We start from the raw sequence: 25,648 nt of genomic DNA, 5'->3' as shown, positions 1-25,648 counted from the left end.
TGTAGAGATTGGAACACATCATCGAAAGTATCCCAAAAGGTATGTGTTCGGTTCTGCAAGTTAAGGAGGTTGAAGTATAACTTCTCAATGGTTCTTTTGAAAAATTGCATTTGCAGGTGCAAGAAAGAAAAGGACTACCTATATAAGCATGAAGTTTAGCCGCTTCAAGAAGCTGAGACTTGGCTTTGATATGGTTATGAAGGATAGGGACACAGGCTAGTAAATTAGTGTCGAGCAAGAGTAATGTTATAAACTATTGTGCAAATTATCTTCATGTATTCATTATGAATAGAAAGGGTTCAATCCTTAGTGACACCCTGATATTCGAATATTTGAAACGTGTAATTTGCTAAGATGAAATTCAATCGTCACGATATTTCATCTATGCAGTAGTTTGTTGTATGTTATGACTTTGGTGATTTGATCGGTAATTACACTAAAATAGGGGAGGTTTGTTGGATATTTTAGTGTAATTGATCTCTTTATTATGTTAAAATAAGAGTGCACGCTTGTTTTAATGTAATAACGAGATGTTCGATTTAGACAAATTTTGGAAGTTACATGAAAGTTACTAAAACTTTCATCAACGGTTGGAAGTTACATGGAAGTTACTAAAACTTCCATCAACGACAGTTTTTAAAAAGAAATAACTTCCATCAACCGCCAAAAACCACATGTTCTTTGATCATAAATAATCATTCTGGTTCAGAAAGCATAACGGGTGACAAAACATACAAGACCAAAACAAAACTCTTGAATTATAATCTTCTGATTTTATCCGATTGAACAATTTTGGTTGAACCCCGAAATTTGATTCAATCTGAAAGTGTTATACACGACTTCAGATTTATCCAGTATCATCTCGATTTTCAAATTAACCAACAAATTTCAGATGCTAAGTAGCCTGCTGCATAATGGCCTGTGCGTGCATTTTAAATGTTGCATTATTTCTCATGGTGGAAAACATACTAACCTAGAACTCGTCGTAATTGAGTATTTTAATGTTTTTTTTTTTTTGCTTTAATTGATTTTTGCAGTTTGTAGTTGCTAGAAATTTTAATTTTAAAAAGAATATTAGTGATTTTTAGTCATCACTGACCACATTAAAGACTTAAAACAAAAAATTTCAAATATTAAAAAATAAATATAAAAAAATTATCAAAGATAAAAAACAAAAATCATATATATATAAAGGATCTTCAAATATATTTTAGCAAAAAATTATTATAATAATATTATTTTTATCCATAAGAATCGAAAATACCAACAGAACTAGATCCCATAGATTACTTATTTTTTATAAAGTTAATATCTTTTAATTTTCGAAAGTGACATCTTGAAATAAAATAAAAACTTCTAATGCAATAGACACTTTAAAGTGGAAGGTGTAATTTGAAATCCATTTGATGCAATAAGATGAGCCCTTGTATACCAAAATACCATGTGTGAGTGGCTACAGCCAATCATCCATTGCTATAACATTTCTTTTTGTGCCAGGCTGCCAGCAAATTATACAGCTCTATGTATCATGCATTGCTTGGCATAACAAGAAATAATCACACTTTCATAATATTAATTTATTCAAATGCAAGCCTTTGTGTGCCAACCAGTGAAGCATATTGGCCTTTCTTAGCCAATAACTCAAAATGGGTGCCTAGTTCTGCAATCCGCCCCTCAGAACAGAGTGCAATTTGATATGCATTTTGGACTGTGCTTAATCGATGTGCTATTACTAATGTTGTCCTTCCCTTCATCAGATGGTTGAGAGCATCCTGGACCAATCGCTCACTGACAGCATCAAGGGCACTGGTAGCCTGCAGCAGCAAAGAATATCTAAATCAAGACATGCATAAATAGGATCATATTAGGGTTTTAAATTGTGGTTGTTTCGATCTGATCTGAGTCCATGCAATTTGCAAGCACGTCAGAAGCCAGCTGCAGCTAAAATGTTGCAACTGTATCGTGTGATGTGGTATGCAATTTGGAATAATGGGTCAAGTAGATATCAGCAGCGTAAAAAGCAACAAGAAAGGTTCCAATGGCTGCATGATGTTCTGTGTCTGTGCTTCTCATTGAATCTAACCTCATTGTTATTATGAAATGAAGCATGGAGAGAGTATATAGAAATGCATAGAGTTAAATAAATAAAAATATCACCTCATCAAGTATAAGGATAGGAGCATTCTTTAGGAGAGCCCGGGCAATAGCAATTCTCTGTAATTCAGAAACAAGCATCAAAAACCTTCTAATGCGTTCAGGCGTAAAATGCATGTCATGCAACGAAAGGGTCATATATGTGAACTCTACTGTACCTGTCTTTGTCCTCCACTCAGTAGGCCTCCACGCTCACCAACAAGTGTATCATAGCCCTTCACAGAAAAAAATGAACAATAAGAACACAGTTTATCTATTTTACCTATATATAAAAGCATCTGCATACCTAGAAGACAAACCAACCTGTGGAAGTGAAATTATAAAGTCATGAGCATTTGCAGCTTTCGCTGCCTTAATCACATCTTCTTTAGAAACATCTTCATCAGGAAGCCCATATGCAATATTTTCCCCAACAGAAACCGAAAACAGAACAGGCTCCTGTAATACGTATTATTTGCAAAGAAATGAAGCAATACGTTTAATATCAAACATAAGATTCTTTTTATTTTTTCTTATTCCTTACTTGATTTACAATCGATACAACCCGAGCCCATTCACTCTTATCAAATGTTCGGACATCCTCTCCTGCAACTGTTATACAGCCACTTGTTGGCTGCAGAAATAAAAGTTACTGTGTATGTATTTTCAAGACAAAAATCAATGAAGCTTGATCTTTCAAGTTACAACATAAGAAACAGAAATCAAACCTCATAAAAACGAGATAATAGCTGTACTACAGTACTTTTGCCTGCACCACTAGGACCGACCAGTGCAGTTACAGTTCCAAATTTTAGTCTTAAATTTAAGCCACGCAAGATTTCCACATCTGGCCTTAAAGGATAGGAGAAATATACATCTGCAGTATAATATGGCAGTCATTGAAAGAGAAGGAAAAAAGTATACATTATAAAATAATTCAGATTATTATGCTAATGCAATGTCATTATAGAACTAGTTACACCCATAAAAATAATGCGAGAGATCAAATAAGAAACTAAAGCTTCATTTATCAGATTGGACATAATTAATTAAAATTGAAAGTGGATGATAATATGTCTTCCTTAGGAAGAAAGCAACCAGAAAACAGTCAAAATCCCTCAGGAAAATTCATGCATTTAGTTACTTAAGTACATCTCATAACTAAAAAAGAAAAAGCCAGATGATGAAGCACCCATTACAAGAACATTAGCAAACATGGCTGTTGATATAGATAAGTCACATTATAATAACACATCACAAGGGATACAAAAAAAATTGCAATAAAAATACCTTCAAGACAAATATCTCCAGACCATGCTAAGCTAAACAAATTGCTTGATGTTTTGAGAGCTGACATGTAATGCAAATAATGTTTTTGGTTATTCTCAGTAGAAATATTTGATAAGATCAATTTATAGTTTTCATCATCCAGTGTTTTTTGTCTCAGTTCTCTTTCTAAGCCATAGGCAAGGGCATCATCAACTTGAGCTCCAGATAAAACAGAGTTGATCCTCTCAACAGCAGCAAAAGTTCCACGAAGATCTCCAAAAGTGTTAACCAATCCTTGAACCTAAAAGACATAATATCAGATAGGCAAAGGATGAAAAATATAAATTAAAACAAAAAGTCAACAACTCAATTAGCTTACAGCGAATGTTAAAGTGAAAGTATATCCAATAAAAGATGCCATGGTTCCAACAGAGAGCTCACCCTGAGAGCAAGAATTAACAGCAACTTAGAAATATTCAAGAATGATTAAATCCTTTAAAAAAAACAATAAGAGAAAGATGTATGTGCTCATAAGTAAGGGTAACATATCAGAAGAAAGAATGCATATAAGTAGCAACAATAATCATGATTGACAATATTGCAGAAGGAAAGAAGAAAAAAGATAATGATTAGATTTGTCATTATAGAGATAAAAGACAAGTTTCAAAAGCTATAATTGCTTACCGCCTTAACCTTGCTTCCTCCAAGACAATACAATGCTATTAAAGAAATATAAACAGCAACTCTAGTCAAGGACTCATTTACAGATTTGAAAGTTCCAAGCTTTATCCCACTTGATTGGAAAGATAGAACCTGTATGGAACAAATTAACATGGAAGCATCTAGAGGACATCATACCCTTTCTGAAATTAGCTATTGGTCCTTAAATAATCTTACCTGGTTAGCAAATGTGAACATCTGGCGCTTTTCACCCCCAAATGATCTTACCTGTAAGCATACATGTCACTGTTTCAGCTGTGAATTATAAATCTAAGACTTTACAATGCACGAGAGGAATGTTTATCATACAAATATGAATGAACTATTGGGAACTCACTGTTCGAATAGCAGAAAATGTTTCTGTTACACAATCAGATATAGATGCTTGGACCATCCCATGTGCTTTAAAAACCGGCAAAGTAGATCTCTTGTAGACAGCTTCAGAAAACCAAAAAGAATCAGAATCAGGGAAGAATACATGAAATGACAAATAACGTGAGCCAATTTTATTTATTTGACAAATTACTATGTATTTATTATTCAAGCTACATATCAGCTTGCATATAAGCTATTTATGAAATTATGAAGCCTCTTACCCTAGCATTTTAGAGAGGATGAGTAAAAAGATGGGTGATTATATTTCTGGTTTTTATAATAAACCATAACAGTGTTGAATATCATCAGGTACAATACAATGAAAACTTACCAATTGAAATGGAAACTGCGAGCATCAGAACACCCAGAATGGGTGCCAGTTGTGGGGATAAAGAAAAAAGTATGAATATTGTTCCAATGACCTACAAGAACAAAGAAAACAGAAGAAGCAATGACACATATAAACATGAGCAGCAGAATGCAAGCTAAAATATACATGAGGTCCATAAGGACAATATAAGTGACAAAACAAAGAAATGAGGTTCTCTCTTGAAAGGTATGGAACCATTTTTCTTCCACGCTCAAACAACAAATTCGTGGTAAAAATCCCACTCGAGGAATGGAGGAAAGTCTATCCATATCCAACAAAGTGAAAAGGTAAAATTACAAACAAACAAAAAAAGGTGAATAGGTAATGAATCATACACATGCTTAAATATAGGAAATATAAAGCTCACTTCTCATTGGTGTAGAATTGCTTGCCTCAGATAATGCTCTGAATCCGCGATCCCTTGAGACATTCTCACTGACTATATTTTTAAGAGAACCCAAATCAGATGTTAGCAAACCTGTGAGTTCACCAACCTATAAGAAGCAAATCCAAGTGCAATAGTTTTTGCACCCCTACTCTGTTAGTTTACTGTCATTAAGCAAAGAACAAAAACCAAGTGATACTATATAGCTTAATAAAATCAAAGTTTTATAATTATAAAAAATATATTGGTATTTACAAAATCATATTGGAAAGAGCTTCAGATAAGTTACTACAGCAATAGATGGAAACAATGGGATACAAAGAAAGAAGAGAAGACAGAAGCACTGAAAGGAGGGAATGAAGACAAAGACCGTAGAATACGATGCAATCAGGGAAAAGTGACAGAAAAATGAGTTATCTGCACAGTGTCTCAACCCAAATATCTCAAGAGACACAAATCACAAACATGGAAAAGTAAAAGCACATGTAATATGAGTAATTCCATATACATACCTTGTATTTGTCAAAAAATTCAATCTGCACAAATAAAAAGAACACTATATGATTAATCAATCAAAGCAAAATAACATCTATCCAATAATTAAAACAACCATATACATTCTAGCAATAACTATCCCCAAGCATTATCAAACAGAAATAATAATTATAAATAGAAAAGGAAAATAAAAATGTTCAGGACAGTTAGAAAGATTTAACTTCACCTTTTGAATCAATATTCTTCCAAAGATCTGAGCTCTTAGTGTTGACATAATTTTCTCCCACACTATGTTCATGTTTATAACAAAAATAATAGTCAAAAGTGGCTCCAGGGCATACAGAACTCCAATTTTACTAAGCAGCTTCCATAACGGCTCAGGTCTAGTGCCAATTAGAACTTCAAAAAACCGTCCTAAAAGAACAACAACACATAAGAATGCATATATAGCATGATCAACAGTGAAATCATGCACGAACAGTGGGTAAAAAGGAATCAAAAGATAAAACATTGCATACCAAATGCCATAATAATAACAATACAAACTTGCACAACAAGCCAAAATATTTTCCATGAGAAAATAAAATTTCATCAACATTTGATGGGCAAGTAGCTGAAGCAATTAGACAACAACAAAAATTTAAAAAAATTAAAACAAAAATTTCTTAGTTAACCATTCCTGCAACAAACTACATCTTACGGCAGGTTACACGACAAATAATTACTTTTTACAAAAGTTCTCTAAACATGCAGGAAAAGAGAAACATTTTTTAGTTTAATTTTCATTTTTATCTAATATCACTGAAATTTTTTACACCATCAGCTAAATAAAAACCATCCTAAATATGATTTTTAAAGTAATTATTACAAAAGTCAACAATCTTATTGCATGACAACAATATGTGATTGGATGATAATGTAAAAAAAAAAAATCAAACCATCATTACTTTCTAATTAAATTTATTTTCTACCAATAATAACAAATCTAAATTAAATTAACCTAAAAAAAATCATAAAGAACCTCAAATAAGCTCTTTCAAGCCCACTTGTGATCGTAATTAAATTAATTCTTAAATCATGAAAAATACGAATAAGATCTCTCAATCCCTGAATACATGTTTCTTCTCTCAAATTAATTCCCACTTCACAAACCTCAAAGGCTAATGTAACAAAGAAAAATTATACAATAAAACATCAATTCAAGGTTTAATTACTCATTTAGCCCTTTTACCAGTATAATCTTTATATAATTTTTATTGTTTAGTCCGTATACTTACAAACTACTCCTTTCAATCCTTACACATACATTTTTTAACTCCTTTTACTCTATATACACTTTTTAATCTGTTTTATCTTTATACATACATCTTTTATTCTCTATACATACACTTTTTTAATCCGTTTTAGTCCCTACAATTTTGAATAGAATAGGGAGTAAAACAAGTAATTTCAACTCAGTGTAGGAAACAAAAGTAATTAAACTTTAATTTAACAACCAAGCACATTCCCCTATCCTGAACACAATTTACACCTTTTAACATTGCTACGATGCATCTAACTAAATTACTACCTATTCATTCATTTATCTTTTCTAATAAATAAAAAATTGATGTGTGTTTTGTAGTAAAGTCCGCCATTTGTTTCATTATAATTATCCTCATAAACTTTTTTACACCAACCAAAAAAACTAATAAAGTAACAATTTTACTAAATAAATCTTATTGCTATTAATCTTCTTTATTAGAAACAATGCAACACAACACTAGTTATTAGCTATTAGGGATATAAGTGAAAAATTATAATTAATACTACAATAAAAAAACTAAAATGACAATTATTTTATAACATTTTTTCTTCTAACACGGCAAAAGGGGGTATAAGTGAAAAACTGCAATTAATACTACATTGAAATTTGAGTATTTATTTTCTGTTTTGATTTTCATTTTTTAAAAATAATTTTTTATTTTCAAACTTTCAAGATTTAGAAAATACGTACCGAGAAAAAAAATACTCTAATGTGCCATCACGTTTTCAATTCTTCAGAAGATGCTGTGCTGATATGTTGCTTTCAATTTTGGACCTGTTTTATAAAATATTTTCAAGAGAAAATGTTTTCTAAATTTTAAGCAAACTTATTTTTACTCTTATTTTCTGATATTTTTTTAAATAAAAACAGAAAACTCTCGAACCAAACTTCCCCTGAAATCACAATTATTTTGCAACATATTTTATCCTTTGGGACGTAGGAAGGAGTAACAATTTTTGCCGAACATATAAACCAGAGGGTTCGAAATACAGGGAATTATTAACAACCATTCCGTGAGAGAGAGAGAGAGGGTTAAGGGGTTACCGGAAAAGATGGGCATGGATAGGGTACAGGTGGAGCAGGCGAAGAGCGTTGCGACCGCGAGGGCGAGGCGCAGCTTGTGCTTCATGAGGAGCGTGCAGAGGAGGCTCCACGTGATGACATTCCGTGGCCTCGCGTTCTCCGGGTCCGACCCGGCGAGTTTCGGATCGGGGTCGGCGAAATTCGGGTCGGACGCGGGCGCGGCGGCGTAGGCGCGTGGCGGAGGGAGGAGGAAGCGCGCGTGGAGAGGGTTCGTTAGAAGGGGGCGTCGCGAGAGGGAAAGAGAGAGGGGCGGTTTGGTAAATTTGATGGAAAGAGGAGAATGAAGGAGGAGAGGAAGGTGATGATGGTGAGAGAGTGTTGTTGTTGTTGCAGAGGCCATTAGTGAAGAAACAAACGTTGTGGTGTGGAGAATAAGGAGGAGAAGGAAGGAGAGGTTTTAGATTGGACTGTAGTCAGTGATGGAATGTGTTATTTATCCAAATTTTGGTTTTTGATATTTTTTTTTCATTTGTAAGAAGAAAAAAATGTTACGAAGACAATGACAATAAAAATAAAAAGTCTTAAATCTTGTTTTATTTTTCTATTATGTCCAATTATTTGTTTTTCTTGTGCTGCTTGTTTTCATTTTATTAGTATTTATTTATTTATTTTTACAACTTTAGTATTTAATTAAATTGTAATGGTCATGTACGTATGAAGTAACATTTCATACATATTGGTTTAACTTTTAATAAAAGAAAGATACGTATTGGTTTAATTTATTTATCATGTCATAATAATAATATTCCTGGAAATGGTTGAGAGGAAGGAAAATAACGTTTTCAATATTCCTGGACAGATGGTTATTAGGGTGTGTTTGCGTTTTAGGGGTTCTGCTGGTTGAGAGTTTTTGTCGAATAGGTGGTGGGTGAGGTGGTGCATTATTCTGGTTTTGTTATGAACCAGAATAGCTACAACGATACAAATTCAATACAACAAAGACACATAGTAACTATATAATTCGTGGGAGCAACATATTCATGCGCAGTTCAAAAGAGTAGATTTAAGACATAATTTTGTCTCGCTGAATTGTAGTTCCTAGTTGTGCTTTGGAGGAAGGACAAGTGAATGAAGACTAGTATTTGGTGCAACTGTGGGCTTTTGAGAGGTGGCTGGTTCGTGGATTTTGGCATTGGTAAAAAAAAAAGGTGCTTGTTTTGGGTTTTTTGGAATGGTGTTGTGGTTTGCTGTGTTTTGGGCTTTTGTTGAATTCTATGCTAGTGTGTGTGTGTGTGTCGTGCAGCCTGAGCGCTTCTTATACATATTTTGCTTGTAATTTTGTTAGACTTTTATGTACTGTTATGTCTTTTGTTATTTTGTTCACTTCTTGGGGCAAAGAATGACTTTCATTAATAAATTTCCTTTGGCATTCTTCAAAAAAATTTAAAGGTTTGTTTGATTTAAGGAGATGAATTTGAGATGCAGTTGAGTTGAAATGCTTTTTGAGATGAAAGTTGTGAGAAGGGTGTTTATTTGGGGGTGAATGTATTTGTAATTTAAAAAAAAAAACTGAGTCTTAAAGATAGAACTTTCACCCCCAAAATGAGATGAAAAGAAGTGAAAGTGTTGGTTGGTGAGAAAAAAGTCTCTTCCTTTCAAAATTGTCCCAGAGAACACTCATGATCCTTATGGTCCTTTATTTTTTATATTTTTTTTGTGTCTCTTTGCTATTAGCATAATCAATTATTCAATTAACATAATTGGTTATGTAAGCCAGTAGAACGTTTGAATTTACTTACATCTTTCCATCAATTTTCAATTATGCCCAATGGCTAATTGGTTATATGGCACTAGATTGAAACATTTTGTTGTAGAGTTGGCTACATAATTGATTAGGTGGTCTTATGTTTGCAACATAATCAATTAACCTTATAGCATAGTTGATTGGGTGGTCAGATGAAGTTACATAATTGATTATGCATTTTTCATAATCAACTAACAATGTAATTCTAAAAAAAATATTGTGTAAAAAAGGAAACATGCATGGATAATGGGAGTAAAATGGACATTTATTCCATCTCAGTTTTTTAACTTTTTAATTTTATTATTTACCTACTATTTTAATTCAAATATTTCATCTCTTTTACATTATCTTCCATCTCAATCAAACAACTTCACTTTCTACTTTTTTTCATTCCTTTTCATCCCTCTTTAGCAAACACTACCTAAATCCAAGTGTGTCTGGGAGGAAATTTATGATAAATTTATAGCAAACTCTGGACAAGAACTTTAGTAGAACAAAACACATGTGAAAGAATAATTTGCAACTAATAATACATTTCCACTCATGTGTTTCATTAGAAGTTAAAATTACTTTTGATAAACAATAGGGAATTACCTATGTATGGCAATGACAAAAAAGTTCAATGAATATTTAAAAAGAAAAGAGCAATAATAGAAAAAAAAATGATAAACTAAAATGGGTCTAGATGTTAATATAAAGAACATTACACAAAACAAGTGAGAAACTATATTCAATAAGACCAAAGTTTATATACATGTTTGGTGTTGCTGCTCAAAGGCCTGAAAAATGGAGTTTTGTCATATTTTGCATATATCAAGCCCGAACATAAATCAAGCTTTGAACCACCTAAGACTTAAATATCTAACCTGTGATGTTACAAACTACAAAATGAAACACAGGTCATTAACAAATACGAAAAAACAAAAATCAAAATATACCTCTAGTCATTGTCATGAAAGAGTTGTCTTATTTTGGTTCTTCCAAGTTATCATTCTCTTTGTAGATGGTGTATCAAACGAAAATTGAAAGATGTGAACTCAACGACCAAATATGTGTTCTATATATAGGCATTCTACCATCAAGAATGCATTTAGTAGTCATTACCACCAATTAGTAGTCATTACCACTCATTAGTAGTCATTATCATCCATTAGTAGTCATTCAATATTTGGTTTTTCAACTCCAAAATTGATGGAGAAATGCTAAAAGGTGAACGAAAATAAGTGTGCATCCATGAGTACTTTGCGCTTGCGGTGGTCAAGTGAATAATCTATGTCGGGAGTGAAGAATTTGCAGAAACGAAGAAGAAATTAAATTAAGTAAAATAAAATTGGAGATGGGAGAATTAGGGTTACCAGATGTTTTCTGGAAAACCGTATTTGATGAGTTCCTCATTTTCGTACTTGTCAAGGCTCATGAAGTTGATGAAATCGCTGGCTTCAGAGCGCGCTTTGAAGTAGAACACCATCGTGTCGTGTTGCTTTTCTTTCACACACACGGGAAGAAAAAGGGGGGCTTCGGGGCGCACTTTGAAGTAGAACCCATGGATGCAGAGCGTCTGCTTCTGACCCTTCGTGGGATTGGGGCTTAAGGTTTCCGCTAGTGAAAGAGATGATTGTTGAAGAATGTGAGTGGGCGCTAGGGGTGGAAATAGGCCAGGCCAGACCAGGCTTTAAAAGGCCTGAGCCTAGCCTACGATGAATTTTTTAGGCCTGAGCCTGGCCTATAGCCTATCAAAAGCTTTTATTTTGGCTCGGCCTGACCTTTTTAAAAGTCTAGCCTGACCTGATAGCCTTTTTAAAAGCCTTTTTATATTTGTTTGCTTTGGGGTAGAAAAATAGGAAAGTTAATGAAAAAGAAAACGTTAACCAGAATAGGAAAGCCAATAAAAATAATGAGTAATATAAAGACACCTAAATTGTAATTAAAATCTTACTTGATTATAGGAATGGAAGTTATGGAGCAGTAATGTGTAATCAAGTCTGCTGGTTTAAAAAAAAATTAATTGTATCCAAAAAATAATATAAGTATAAATTGGTACCAAAAAATAATATAAATATATATATATAGGCCGACCTATCAGGCTTATAAGGCTTTTTAACAAGCTTAAGCCTGGTCTATTTAATTTAGTAGGCTTTTAAAAAAGTCTGAGCTTAACCTTTTAATTAAATAGGTCAGTTCAGGCCAGACTTTATGTAGGCCAGGGCGTAGGCCCCTGTAGGTTGGCCTAGCCTATTCCCACCCCTAGTGGGCGCGAGCGATTTTGAATAAGTCAGATGCAGTTTCAAAGACGATTCTTCACGAAACCGATGTAGTAATATGTTTTCGAAAACGATTTTGAGAAAACTGTCATTGAAAAGTTGCAATTATTTACAAAAATGTCACCGCCTTTTTTTAAGACGCTTTTTGTATAACTGTCGTAGATGCATCATCGTCAAAAACATTTATTATAGTAGTGAACCTATCTCACTAAATAAGATGTCATACATAAGAAAAAAGTGAACAATGTTTAACACCTCACAAGCAAAGCAAATGTAACAATCTAATTTTTACCTTATAGACATTTTCTCTTATGTTGTTTGATGTATTTTAAGAGATTTGCTTATTTTCAAAAAAAAAATTAAAGGAAAAAGGAAACAAGGGGGTTATCTAAAGAAACTCAAAGAAGTAGGTGAAAGGACTCTGTCCTTGAGTTTGTTAGAAAGGATCAAATGTGAAATGTCACTCATAGGTATGTCACTAAATTTCAAATGGAAGGCTTGGACCACCCTAATCGAAGCCCAAGAAAGGTAAAAATCAATGAACCAACATATTTGCTTTGGAGAAGGAAAGGGGAATTATTTCATGCCCTTCTATGCCTTCTTAAGCTTACACAAGTAATAAAAGCAAACATGTTGACTTAATGCTACCATGCCCAATGCATACTAATTGATCATGGACCAACGTCCCTCACCACTTGAGAACCTTCTTGACAATACACAAAGCTCATATAGATGTGAGACATCAAATTATGCCAATAAATAATTAGTAATACACACCACAAATTAAGAGATTCAATTCAGGGATACCTTTTGCTTGACATTACATGGAAAATGCCACCATGATTTAACGAGAGCCTGATCTAAGTAAGTTTAATAAGAAATAACACTCATTCTCTTTAATTCTAAACACTTCGTATTTTGTATATACTAGCTTGAACATAGAGTCCTTGTTGGTATCCAACTAGAGCTTGACTTACAAATGATCGTCAAAGATTTTTTAGACTGGTATTGGACAAAGAGAATGTTACTCTTAAAATGGAATACAAAATTTATTTTATTTTATTATGTTAATAGATAGATAGATATATTTAAAAAAATACTTTAATTTAACTTCTTAAAAAGCACTAATTTTTTGGAACTTTGATTTTTTTAGGACTTTTTTTTTTAACTTTGAATTGATAATGCCAAGTTAAGTAAATTAAATTAATCTTATAGGTTTTTAATTTATTTTAATAAGATATAAACATAATATTTTAAAACTTAACTAATTAAACTTATAATATAAAATCTTGAATAAAAATATATTAAATAAATACTTAACTAACTTAGTTACTTAAAAGATGCAATCTAAGGATTCCCGTGACTTTATTATTTTTACTTAGACATATTTTTCTCTTTTTTTTATTAGAAAGTTGGAAAAGAACAAACTAGACCAGTATTTTTTGTATTAAAAAAATAAAACACGTCACAACATGTTGAGTCATAGGAGATCCATCATTAAAAAACAAAATTAATAATCACCTAACCTCCAACTTTATAAAACCTAGGAACCCGTTGGAGGAGTTGTTGGAGAGCATCTCTAGAGGACATAAAATAAAAGTAAAATCCGGATATGGAGCACAAATGAAGAAATTTATTATTTTTTTATTATAATTTTTTAAACCATTATATTTGTAAATAATATCTGTTGACTTTATCAATGATTAATACTTGAGAAACGTAACTGATCATTTTTAGGGAGATTCTTTTTTTTTTTTCAATCATATTTTTCTATACATAAGATGTGAATCCGAAATCTTACTTAAAAGGATCAAATCTAACACCCCTCAAACCAATGACTTGTTGGTCTCTAAGTAGTATTTTAATAATGTATATATGTTTCAAAAAAACAATTGCAAGAGATCCCAAAATTAAGCTTAGAGAGAGAATGTGATTATGAAAAAAATTGTTTAGTTGTTAAAACAATTAATTTTACTTCTAAGAATGTGTATGATGAAATATAAAAAGAACACAATTGTTACATAAGTTTAATGGTAATGCACCAATGGTGTAAAAAAGTTTTACACGGTCATCCAATGATAAATTACTATTTGTATGACTTTTAAGATAATTTTATAAAAGTCAACGAACTTATCATACATAGTGGGTTATGATTGGATGACGATATAAGATTTTTTTTTTATGTACATAACCTATTTGTAAAGAAAAATATCACAAGAAGAAATGTTGGATTGTGATTTTAGAAAATTTTAAAACCTTTTTAGCCAAACTTGATCAAAATTCAATATTCTTTGTCCTACCAAGCCATTGTTGGCTCTATACAAATCAAATGATTTATTGATAAAAGTTACTCATTGACTAAGATATGAATATACAATCAACTCTTTACTTTTTTTTTCAATATGTTCTAGGTGTTTTTAGAGCTTTTTAAACTTTACAATAATAAGCAAAAAGAAAGTTTTTTACAAAAAGAATGAAAGAATAAAAGCGTGTAAGATTTGTGTGTTCTTCTTCAAAACTTCTAGTATTTATAACCTTCATCTTCAAGTGTTTATTGTCTGTGAGTAGATTCTTCACTTGATCTTCATGAAAATGATCATTGGGAACATTTAATGCTTACATTAAATGCATGACCTTTGTTCAAGGAGATAGTTCATTCTTATAGGATATTGTGTTGAGTACTTTAATGGAAAGTCATTTCACATGTGTGAGACTAAGTTTGCACAACATAACACATCTTTTGATGATGATCAATCCTTTTAAATCTTGGATTTTATTTATTCTTCATAGGATTTCTTCAGATTCTAGGATGACATACCCTACTCAACCAACTGAGTTAGACTCTCTTATTCATTGGTTTGAGACTTTACTTTTAAATAATTTAATTTTTTAGGAACACATAAAAGTGTTTTTTTTTCCTACAAGTGCCCTTTTAGAGTTAATTTTATTTGAAGTATGGTCCAATATTAAATATAATACTTTTTTATTTGCACAAGTTTCTAGTGTATGATAACTGTAAAGTGCAATTTTACACTACTATCAAATTAGAAATTATGGTAAATCATATTTTTAGTTGTTTGAAAGTTTTTTTTTAAACTAGGTTTTTGAAAGTATTAAACATTGTTATATAAATTCTTGGAAAATTTTAAATAAATTCATAAAATTATTAGCCTTTTCATCTAAATATAAAAACGAAATCTTAAATTTAACCCCTTACTAATATTTTGGTTATTAAATATAGGTTGTTATTATCATTTTAAATGTACTAAAAAAATATCACCACTAAGTCTGCATGCAATGGTTGAACTAATATGACTGATGAATTGTAGTTAATTTCAAGATTATTTTTTTTAGTTTTCTTGTTTTTATTAGGAATTAAGTTGATAAGGATTAAGGCCTAACATTTTCCTAAAAAAAAAAGCCTAATATTTTCATAGTAAAATTGATGATTTATCTTTTAAATTAACATGTATATTATTGAATTTTATAATTTGTAATAATCATAGTTAAAATAATTTGTTTGATTAAAATATAAAGACTAAATAGATTAATCTCTTAAATAAATCTTAATATCTCAAAAAATTTATTATTATTTTTTGACAAAAAATATCTTGATTAAAAGAAAATATTTAGACTCACGTCAACATTAAACTCTAATCATTTTTGTTATTGATATAATATCAATTATAATTATTGAGTATTGATAAATGTATAAATAATAATAATGTTACGAGGGTATCAATATCATATCATATATTAATATTCATCTCCCCACGAGATTCTGGTTCTGTTTAGGCCACCCACACACCTCCATTTCCCCAACTCGCTCCGAGTTGACTCACTCCTTTCCCTTTCGAGATCAACCGCCACCGCTACGCCTCCGCGCTCCGCCGCCACTGCAACCCCCGCCTCCCTTCTCCGTCAATGCAAAATTCGGCGTCGATTCTCGCCGGAACCTTCTCCCGCTCTTCCTTCCCCTCCGGGCTTTGACTTTTGCTTTCTTGCGATTGCGATGAGTCCCTTTCGCCCTTTGTTGCTCTTCGCCGCCGTATTCTTCCTCCTCCGCCCCCTCGCCGCCACCGACGGCGACGCCGATCCGCTTTACATGTTAGTCTCTCTCTCTTTGTATCTGTCTATCTATCTATTGATAGAGTTAGAGAATCCCAGATTTGAAAATTTCAATCTAAGCACTTGATTAAGTTCTGGGGACGTAAAGAAATATGTGTTTAGATGATATGGGCATAGTAAAAATTGGAACTTGGAATTTTCTGTCTTTCTTTTTGTTTGTTTATTAATGTTTTGTTGTCGAGTTAGGAATTTTTAAGTTGATTTTATTTGTGTTTTATTTTGTCGTTAGCTTTTGTTGATTCTTGGATTCTGGGGTCCTGCATAGGTGTATGTAACGAACGATGATGCACTTTTTTTCTTTTTGGTTTGATGTCAATTGCTGAACATGGATGTGGAGAGAAAGAGAGAGAGAGTGAGTTATGTACTTGCATCAGATTAAATGTGAGGAACATAGGTTACGCATAAAAAAAGATGAGGAACATAGATTCATTGCCATGATTTTTCTTCACTCGCATTCACTGGTGTAAAAAAGTTGGGCTGAGCTAAAGTTTAGGTTTGCCTTGTGAAAAAAATAGGTTACTCAAGCTTGACGCATTTGTTCAAACTGGACAAATTTAAAACTTGAGCTTGACTTGGTTAAAATATATGAAGCTTGGGCTTGATTCATTTAATTTGTTTATGACTTTATTCATTTAATTTGTTAATGGCTTGATTGTTTTTTCTGATAGATACTTTCAAGCTAGAAACTGAAGTAAATTAGTAATAAAATATAATTTTATATTCATAAAGATGACTTGAGATTTAAAATGAAATCTTTGATTATGGAAATGGTGAATTTTAGAGAACTTGTAGTCACCCATTTAAAATTGAAATTAGGTAAATGGTATATCTTAGATAATGATAAACAAAATTATAATTTATCAAGTAAATATAATAAATAAAATGACAACTTTTTAGGTAATACATATATACGATCTATTAATGTCAAGCTTGCAAATGTTGGGTTTGAATTGTTTAAATAACCGGCCTTGACTTTAAGCTTGGTCTTGTTTGCTTAGTTAAACAAACAAGATTGATTGAGCATGAGCTTGAATAGTTCACAAATAGCTTAGATTATTTACACTCCTGCTCCTACTAATCATCATATGCCCCTCTTTTTCTTAGACATGTTGAGCTATTAACAAAGAGTGTAAAAAGGTTTATCTTTAGTGCATCTCTTATTGTACTGAGCCAAGCATAAATAACCTGCTTGGGTAATACCTTTTTTATGTTGATGTAGCATCACAAGTATTGCCATATATTAATTGTAGGCAAACTTAGTTATTTCTATCAATCCCAGATAGCAGACGTGTAGCAGCTGACACCAAAATTGCTATAGTAGTCAATAGTGCATATCAGGATGACTGCTATTTTCAAAAAATTTATGCAGTTTATATAATTCATACTAAATACATGTAAATGCTCAAATAAAAAAAAAACTCAAATCTTGAAATGCTCATAATTAACAACAAAAAGTTATAGGTCTTACTTAAAACAAAAATACAAGCAAAATATTTACAAAGGATGCCGTGACTAATCAAAGAGAGAGAAAGGAGTGAATGGGTTTGGGTCTTTGGGAGATAGATGACCAAAAAAACACTCTCAGAGACTCAGTCTAGAGAGACTAAACAGAGAACATAGACTGAAGGAACAAGGTAAAGAAGAGGAAAAAAAAACTCGGTGTCAATAGACAAGAAGTGAAAAAAACAGAAAACAGAGATTGATGAGAATAAGAGAACAATGAGAACAAGATTACCAGAGGAACCTGAAAAAGAAAAACAAGAATGAGAACAAGAGAGAAGTAAAAAAAGCTGCTAGATGTTGCCAGAGAGTCGCTGGATGGCCACAAAGTGGTCCCTGGAGGGTTGCACAGGGGTCATGCAGTAGTTGCAAAGTAGGAGAGAGAAGTGAGGCATGGTAGTTATGTACTTTCAAAGGGTTTCCTACAACCTGAACACCCCCCCCCCCTTTTTTTTTCCAAAATCCCAAAATTATGTCCATAAAATGCCCCTCTAATGTTTATATTGGAGGGCATTCTCAAGATTTTGGACACCATCAACATAGTGGGCTATAGTGCCACGAAATGCTGCTATTTTGTCCCCTCTTGTGGCTGCTATGCTGCTATAGCATACTATTTACAACTATATTTCTATATATAATAATCTCGCATCACAACTTCATATGTCCTGACTCCTGGTAAATAAATAAGCAATTTTGAGATCAGTGCAATAAGTAGGCATGTATATTCTAAGGTTATGATAGCTGATTTTTACTGTTGTTAGAAGCTTGGCTTGGGTTTCATCACTGTTTACATTTGGCACAAGGCTTATGGTTCAAAACTTTGACTAATAGCATCTTATCCTTTTTATTAATTTCTACAAATTTGCACATATTCATACTGCATGTGTTCAGTTTAATCCATTCCCTTATTTATGCTTTCATGAAGGAATTGGAAAATCTAGTTGTTGAGGTAGGCATTTTAACAACAAGAAAATCGTGTCTTAAACATTGTCACTTGTCAATAGTAAGTAAATAATAAGCAGAATGGTAGATGCAAAATCTATAGTTGTTCTGCTGATTGATCCGGCATTAGTAGAATAATTTATCTTGTGCTCCATTCTTGTCTTGCCTGTCATATGATCAGTTTTGGTTGTGACTATTAAATTGCAGAGGTTGTGTGGAGCAGTGTAAGAAAACTGGATGTGTAGGGGATAGATGCTTTCAACATTGTAAATTTTCATCAGATGGAAAACCAATTGATGGTCCATGGTATATGCATGAACCCCTCTATCTGAGGTGGAAACAATGGGACTGTTGCACTGACTGTAGGTATTACTGTATGCTAGCTAGAGAGGAAGAACGAACAAAACTTGGCGACAAGCCTGTCAAGTATCATGGAAAATGGCCATTCCGTCGTGTTTATGGAATTCAGGTTCTTTCACGAATCTCCTATAAAAGGTTGAGTGGTAATGCTGCTATGTTTGTTTCGGTTTCTGATTGTAGTGTGGATATGCTATATATGATTTCAGGAACCTGTGGCTGTTGCTCTGTCTGCCGTCAATCTTGCTATGCAGTTTCATGGTTGGGTATCTTTTTTCATTCTTGTGTACTATAAGTTGACTTTGAGGCCAGATAAGAAGACTTACTATGAGTACACTGGATTGTGGCATATTTATGGGATTTTATCCATGAACGCATGGCTGTGGAGTGCTGTTTTCCATAGTAGGTAAGTTGTTTGCATGATTACTGTTTATGGTTTGTTCTTTATATATAAAATTATGATTCATTATTGAAGTAATAACCCTCAAAGCACAGTTGTTTCTTTGTGGTGCCTTAATATTGATTTTCATGCACTTTTGCGTCTGTATTTTGAGTAGTGACATAAAAATTGGATTTTTACCCTACAATGATCAAAACCCTTAAAATATGAGTAAACCCCTATTTTAGTCCTTGAAATTTTTAGCCTTGGTCACTTGACTTTGCAAAAAGTCTTTCACTTTAATCCTTTTTGGCCACATTTTCACTGACATTAAGGCCTAACGCAAATGGACTTTTATAGAGTTAGAGACTAAAGTGACCGATGTTTACAATCTAAGTTATTAATTTGGAGGTTTATTCAAAATATGTTTACAGCATCACAAGGTTTTTATATAAAGCAAATATGTATTAAATATGACTGGCCTATTCTAAATATAATGCACAACCACGGTGTCCAGAATCATTAATTTATTTCATTCAACAGATAAAAAAAATATACTCTGATATCTTCGGTATTAATACAACCATTACTGCTTATTTTGTTCAGATGTTAGTTTATAATGAAGAGGAGAGAATGTTCAGTAATTATATTATAAAGTTTTATTTTTTGGTTGATTTTTTACATGTATTCCAACCTTCATTACTGTAGAGCCGTGGAATTAACAGAGAAGCTGGATTTTTCTTCTGCTGTGGCATTACTTGGATTCAGCCTCATTCTAGCAATATTGCGAGCTTTTAACGTGAGGGATGAGGCTACGCGAGTCATGATTTCTGCTCCCTTGATTGCTTTTGTGACAACTCATATCATGTATCTGAATTTCTATGAACTTGCTTATGGTAATCTTTTATCTTTAAAGTGTTGTTTCCTTTCACACATCTTATAATATTTATGTTCCCAACAGGAGTCATGATTCATACTTCCTTGATTGCTTTTCTAACAATTTGTATCCGTATCCTTAATATGAACTTCAAATTGCTCTTGTTAACAATGCTGAAAAAAGATGGAAGACACGTTTCCTTTTTGTATTCTTTAAGACCTTATTTGGGTATTAAGGAAGAAGAAAATAAGGTAAAATGAATTCAGTTTCTTTGTAAGATAAAATCAACTTATGCTTTTATCTTTGATATAAGTTCTCTCATCTGACTTCTCCAAAAGTCAAGGTGTGTAAGTTGATTTTCATTTACAGGAGAATCTCAATGCATTTTAGCTTCTTATATGTGTTTACGGAGAAATGTATTCAAACAGGACCTTAGTCAAAATGAGGTCTATAGAAATGATGCTGCATTGTTATTGTGGCACGAGCTGATGTGTTGACTTTTTTTTTTCCTTTCCAGGTTTGAACAGAATAGTTTGCACGGGAATGGTTGTTGTCCAGCTTCTTATTTGGGCCATTTGGGCTGGTGCTTCGAACCACCCGGCGCGATGGAAATTATGGGCAGTAGTGGTTGGAGGAGGCTTAGCTATGGTGTTGGAGACATATGACTTTCCACCTTACATGGGATATGTGGATGCTCATGCTCTATGGCATGCAACAAGCATTCCTCTCACATTTTTTTGGTGGGGTTTTATAAGGGATGATGCTGAGTTTAGAACCACAGCTATGCTCAAGAAGGTAAAATAGTGCTGCAGACACAATTTGGCAGAGGTTGGATCTGATGAAGAACATGTCATATATGTTGCTGCTTACTTTGTTTTTGTACATCAGAACTTTTTTTTTTAAAATTTGTTTTCCTCGTGTAGGCGTTTATTTGAAATGCTTAACACGATGGTTTCTGTGCTTTTGATTTTGTAACTTTTTGTTTTCCTCATGTATGAAGCATACTTTCTTAGTGGAATTAATTGCAATGCTTTATACACCTGTTCAAAACAATAGAAGCTGTGTGGATTATAAACGAAACTTGAGAGGGAAAAGACTATACACATTTAGCATGAGTTAGGACCTGTTTGAATAAATTTTTTCTTGTGAGAAGAAAATAATAAAAATAATTTGACAAAAAAAATTTTATATTTTTTTTATCATGATATTAGTATAAAATAGTCTTCACCAAAAATGATGACTAATATTCGTTAGAGACATAAGCCGTTATCACTTGTGTTAATTGTTGTTAGTAAAAAAAAATAAAAAAAATTTTATATGTTAAAATTAGTTCATGCATAAGTTAATTTGTAAGAGTTTTTTTTATTAACTTTTTCAAAACTTTATTTTTAACCTATGTATAAGTTTAGTTTAGGGAGAAGTTTTTTTTTTCTTTCTATTTTTTCTTATTTTCTTTTCAAGTATTTCTGGAAAAAATTATTAACGCAGAAATTAGACTTATATGAGAGGAATCATCTTAAATGAGAGTGAGAGGATTAATTCTAAACTGTAAAATCACACATTTAGTCCCCCTAGTTGTCTCCAATTTTGATTTTTGGTCTCCATTTAAAATTATTCATGCATTTTGTCCTTTTTTTTTTATCTAATCACGTAATCTTGATCCCCAAGTTTAGATTTAGACATTGATTGTTATAAAGGAATGTTGATTATCATGTGTCACGTTTTGATTGGACGATGATTGTTAGGTGTCATGTTCTGATTGACCAATGACAATAACAATGCATTTCATCGTCCATAGAGTCGACATCCATCAATCAGAACATGACATGTGACCGTCATCGTTTAATCAGAACGTAATACGTGGTAATCAACATTCCTTAATAACAATCAACGCCTTAAATTTGGACTTGAAGACTAAGATTGCGTGATTGAATAAAAAAAGATGACAAAATGTGTGAATAATTTTAAAGGGGGACCAAAATCGAAAATTGAAGACAACTAAGAGGACCAAAAATACAATTTTGCCTAAAATAAACTTTAAAGTGTATAATCCTGTGAAAATTTTCAAAAATAATCTTGGTGGTCACATCCTATAATTTATGCCAATTTTAAAGCACACTACAATAATAATTATCAACAAGTCAACCTTTGAGTTGCTTGGCATATAGTGTTACTTGGATGAGAAGGAAAACATTTAAATTGAGAGAAAACGAAACAATATTATTAGTATCAAGATGAGCGTTTGCTGAGTTATAAAGAGAAGTGTTCTCAATATATTTTTTTGACACATTATTTTATTATTAGTTAAACTTTATTGAAGATTGAGTTTGAAGCATTTTACGTGACATAGTACAAAGATTTCATGCTTGATGATTTCCTCCTCACTTCTCAGTTTGTTTATCACGAACCAATCTCAAAAGCTTAAGCTGTAGGTGAAGATACATAGTTGGTTTTATATTACATCTCTAACATGTCCTTCACACAAAATCTTTGCTATTGAAGCTTGTACAATGCACAGGCTCACCTATCATGTGCTGAAATTTGACATTTTATTAAAAGAATGGGAGCAACAAGGATCAAACTCTAGAGTCTAGATGACTCAGTCAAAGACTCATGAACCAACTTAATAAGCTTAAGCTATTAAGTAAAGATGCATGATTGGCCTTCTATTACATCCCTAACAGTGTTGTATTTTTAGCTGCAAAAACAAATTGAAAAATGTTTGTCTGGCATCACTTTTTTTTACACTTATTTTGTATCTCCTAGTAAAATGTCTACTCATATGGACACACAGATAAGGGAGAGAGTAAAAGAAGCCTTTTTTCAAAGGGTGTAAATGTGAGACTCATAAAATGGTGATGGTGATGGCTAGGTTAGGCAAGACATTTCAGGTAGTTTCTAACTTTTTTTACTAGTCGAAAAACTCATTTACTTGTTCGATAAATAAGTTTTTTTAATAATTTCTTAGTAGTTTCTAATATTTTTTGGAATGTTACTTGAAGTAGTGTTTTTTTTTTAAAATGTTAACTTCTAATTTTTAACTTTTTATATTTTTTTCTATTTTTATTCTCAATATATTTATTTATTTTTCATATTACTTTTTTAAAATAAATCATGATTTAATTATTTTTCTGTTATTTTATATTTTTCAACTACTTCAATAACTAGTTTTACCAAACACTTATAATTTAATAAATTAATTTTTTAGTTTCCAACTTTTAGCTAGTTTTGTGGAATATAGCGGATGTGAGAGAGATATAAAGTGAGTTTGAAGGTTAAGAAAGAAGAAAAAATGTCACCAGTTTGATCTCCTCTTCTAACAAAACCAACATTTTAACAAAAATTAACATTTCTGGATAAAAAGTGATGATGTGAAATGAAGTTTGAATTAACATTTCTTAAATGAAAGCATTTCTGTTTATTTGGAGCTCCTCAAGGAAATATAATTTCAGAAGCAGGACTAGAACAGATCCAGAAGCACATAGAAGAGTTATGTTTATCACGTTATCCAAGATATTGTGATCGTGCTTCATACATACATTTTCTTTTGCATTTTCATCTGTCTTTTCTTAATAGACTAGTTAATTAATGCTCACGTGGTAGATTTTGTTGGGGTCTTTTCATTATTGGTTGCATGACTAATAAAAAGGTTGGATTTTCTTTTGTTACAAATGGCTTTTTGGCACCTAAAATTGAGCTCTTGAAAGATTGGAGCTTTGATTATGCAGGCAATTAGAAATATTAGAGAAGACTATAAATGCTCCAGGTTATGAATTAGGTAAGATTCCATCACATATTCAACATGGAAACAAAAACAATTTTAGAGTACTTTCTAAAGAATCTAAATACCCTTCAAAATGTAACACCTGAGGAAGTTGATTGGCATATTAATGACAAGCTTCTGATTAAGTACTGTGAACTTCATCATTGACCATTCAAGTTCCTTTCATGGTTCTTGAATGAAGCATGAGTGAAATACAGTCGATACATCAGTTTCCCTCTATAGTTTGTATATTTACAAGATTAATCATTGGCTGTAATACGGACCACCTCTAAATTGCTAAATAAATTTAAGTTTTTCTAAGTTTTTTTTTCCCTGTGAATTTGTCTGTTGGGTCAGCTTCACTGCTTTTTTCAGCAAACGAATGATTCTTTTTATTTCTCTTGTTCCTTTCCTCATCATTTATTCAAGAAGAAAATTAAATAAAGAAAAATAGAAATACAGGGCACAAAACTGATGAAGAGAAGAGCAAGAAGAGAGACACATGAAATTTGTCTTATTTAGACAGAATTGTGAAAGTACGTACATATCATGGAAAAGTTTAAAATTTAATTGAAATACTAGTGTAAAGGTTTTTGTAATGTTATTTAACCATGAATAGGGGGCGAATGCTGAATCCTGATACAATGGTAAAGTTGTGTCTTGGTGACTAATCGGTCATGAGTTTGATTTGAAAATAATCCTTTTGTATTTGGAAGACTAAGACTGTTCATATTTCGTATAACGAGGAGCCTATGAGACTGGGGTATGTTAATTTTATTTAACCATGAATTGTCATGTAATTGAAGATTATTAAATTTTACAAGAATTGTTTAAGGAGATTTCTAATTTGTTAATACTATATATATTTTTTTACTGTATATCAAAAGTCAACTAAAATGTTTATCAATGAACATTTTATAAAAGCCAAAATGCTAAAAGGATATATATTGGCGTTTATTTAAGTAATTTGAAGGTACCCAGAAGTTTATAAATTAGGTGGATAATTTTCATCAAGTTATCAGTAGCTTCTTCTAAGGAATATAGAATAAGTTACAATTGGTAACATGGTTTTGGCTGTTTTCAAGAGGGAACGGGTCATCAAACCGCGGTTCAACGTGTTCAAGTTGGCGACGTGGCTCCTCTTTGTGAGAGAATGAGATTTTTGGTTTCTAAAGGAAAGTTCAAGACATACTTTCTATGTCCAAGCAAATCCTCTTCAATTATTGCAGGCTCAGGTGTCAATTTCAAAATACTTGAAGCTGTGAAGACTTGAAGGACTGTTGAGATGATTAACAATTTCAAAATCTAAATAATTTGATCCAATCCATCAGGAGAAAGAGATATATAACTATATATACTTCTTATCTACATTTTTCAAACTAAAAAACTAATACTATAATCTGCATGGATAAAGTGTGGTCCTAGTTTTTTTATGGGCTCCGCGTACGTACACTTGGCAAAAAAGAACTATAAATAATGATCTACCACGAGTTGTATCAAGTTTAAGGTTCACACTTCACATACTCAACTCACATTGATATTTTACTTTAACAAAGATTCA

General features: G+C 32.2%; 2 protein-coding genes across 3 annotated transcripts; one reads left to right on the top strand and one right to left on the bottom strand.

The window, feature by feature from the left end:
* Positions 1–1,372: 1,372 nt before the first annotated feature.
* LOC114368597 (ABC transporter B family member 28) lies at positions 1,373–8,560 on the bottom strand. 2 transcript variants are annotated; one of them, XM_028325809.1, is made up of 16 exons: positions 8,098–8,560; positions 5,974–6,161; positions 5,765–5,788; positions 5,260–5,361; positions 4,829–4,919; positions 4,460–4,560; positions 4,300–4,350; positions 4,087–4,215; positions 3,782–3,844; positions 3,424–3,703; positions 2,862–3,010; positions 2,678–2,767; positions 2,458–2,592; positions 2,313–2,369; positions 2,158–2,214; positions 1,373–1,814 (listed from the first exon to the last, which is right to left on the bottom strand). In XM_028325809.1, exons 1-16 carry the CDS (start codon positions 8,474–8,476, stop codon positions 1,578–1,580), a joined length of 2,133 nt encoding a protein of 710 aa, XP_028181610.1. In that variant the 5' UTR covers positions 8,477–8,560; the 3' UTR covers positions 1,373–1,577. The 2 variants fall into 2 exon arrangements, with proteins under 2 accessions (XP_028181610.1, XP_028181611.1); XM_028325810.1 differs by lacking the exon at positions 8,098–8,560 and adding an exon at positions 7,744–7,841.
* A 7,341-nt stretch (positions 8,561–15,901) lies between these two features.
* Positions 15,902–21,423, top strand: LOC114368596 (post-GPI attachment to proteins factor 3-like). The gene is made up of 5 exons (XM_028325808.1): positions 15,902–16,248; positions 18,919–19,180; positions 19,278–19,474; positions 20,156–20,343; positions 20,842–21,423. The coding sequence occupies exons 1-5, from the start codon at positions 16,154–16,156 to the stop codon at positions 21,126–21,128; spliced, it is 1,029 nt and encodes a 342-aa protein (XP_028181609.1). The 5' UTR covers positions 15,902–16,153; the 3' UTR covers positions 21,129–21,423.
* The last annotated feature ends 4,225 nt before the right edge of the window (positions 21,424–25,648 follow it).

This window comes from Glycine soja, chromosome 9 (genome assembly GCF_004193775.1).
Source record: "Glycine soja cultivar W05 chromosome 9, ASM419377v2, whole genome shotgun sequence".
Taxonomy (NCBI): domain Eukaryota; kingdom Viridiplantae; phylum Streptophyta; class Magnoliopsida; order Fabales; family Fabaceae; genus Glycine; species Glycine soja.
This window is presented reverse-complemented; position numbering and strand designations above follow the sequence as displayed.

Excerpts from the sequence above, each read along its gene's own strand:
- LOC114368597 (XM_028325809.1), bottom strand. The coding sequence starts at position 8,476 with ATGGCCTCTGCAACAACAACAACACTCTCTCACCATCATCACCTTCCT. Across the intron at positions 6,162-8,097 it reads ATCCATGCCCATCTTTTCCG|GACGGTTTTTTGAAGTTCTA; the intron begins GTAACCCCTTAA and ends TTGTTCTTTTAG. Across the intron at positions 5,362-5,764 it reads AATTTTTTGACAAATACAAG|GTTGGTGAACTCACAGGTTT; the intron begins GTATGTATATGG and ends TGCTTCTTATAG.
- LOC114368596 (XM_028325808.1), top strand. The coding sequence starts at position 16,154 with ATGAGTCCCTTTCGCCCTTTGTTGCTCTTCGCCGCCGTATTCTTCCTC. Across the intron at positions 16,249-18,918 it reads GACGCCGATCCGCTTTACAT|AGGTTGTGTGGAGCAGTGTA; the intron begins GTTAGTCTCTCT and ends ATTAAATTGCAG. Across the intron at positions 19,181-19,277 it reads GTCGTGTTTATGGAATTCAG|GAACCTGTGGCTGTTGCTCT; the intron begins GTTCTTTCACGA and ends ATATGATTTCAG.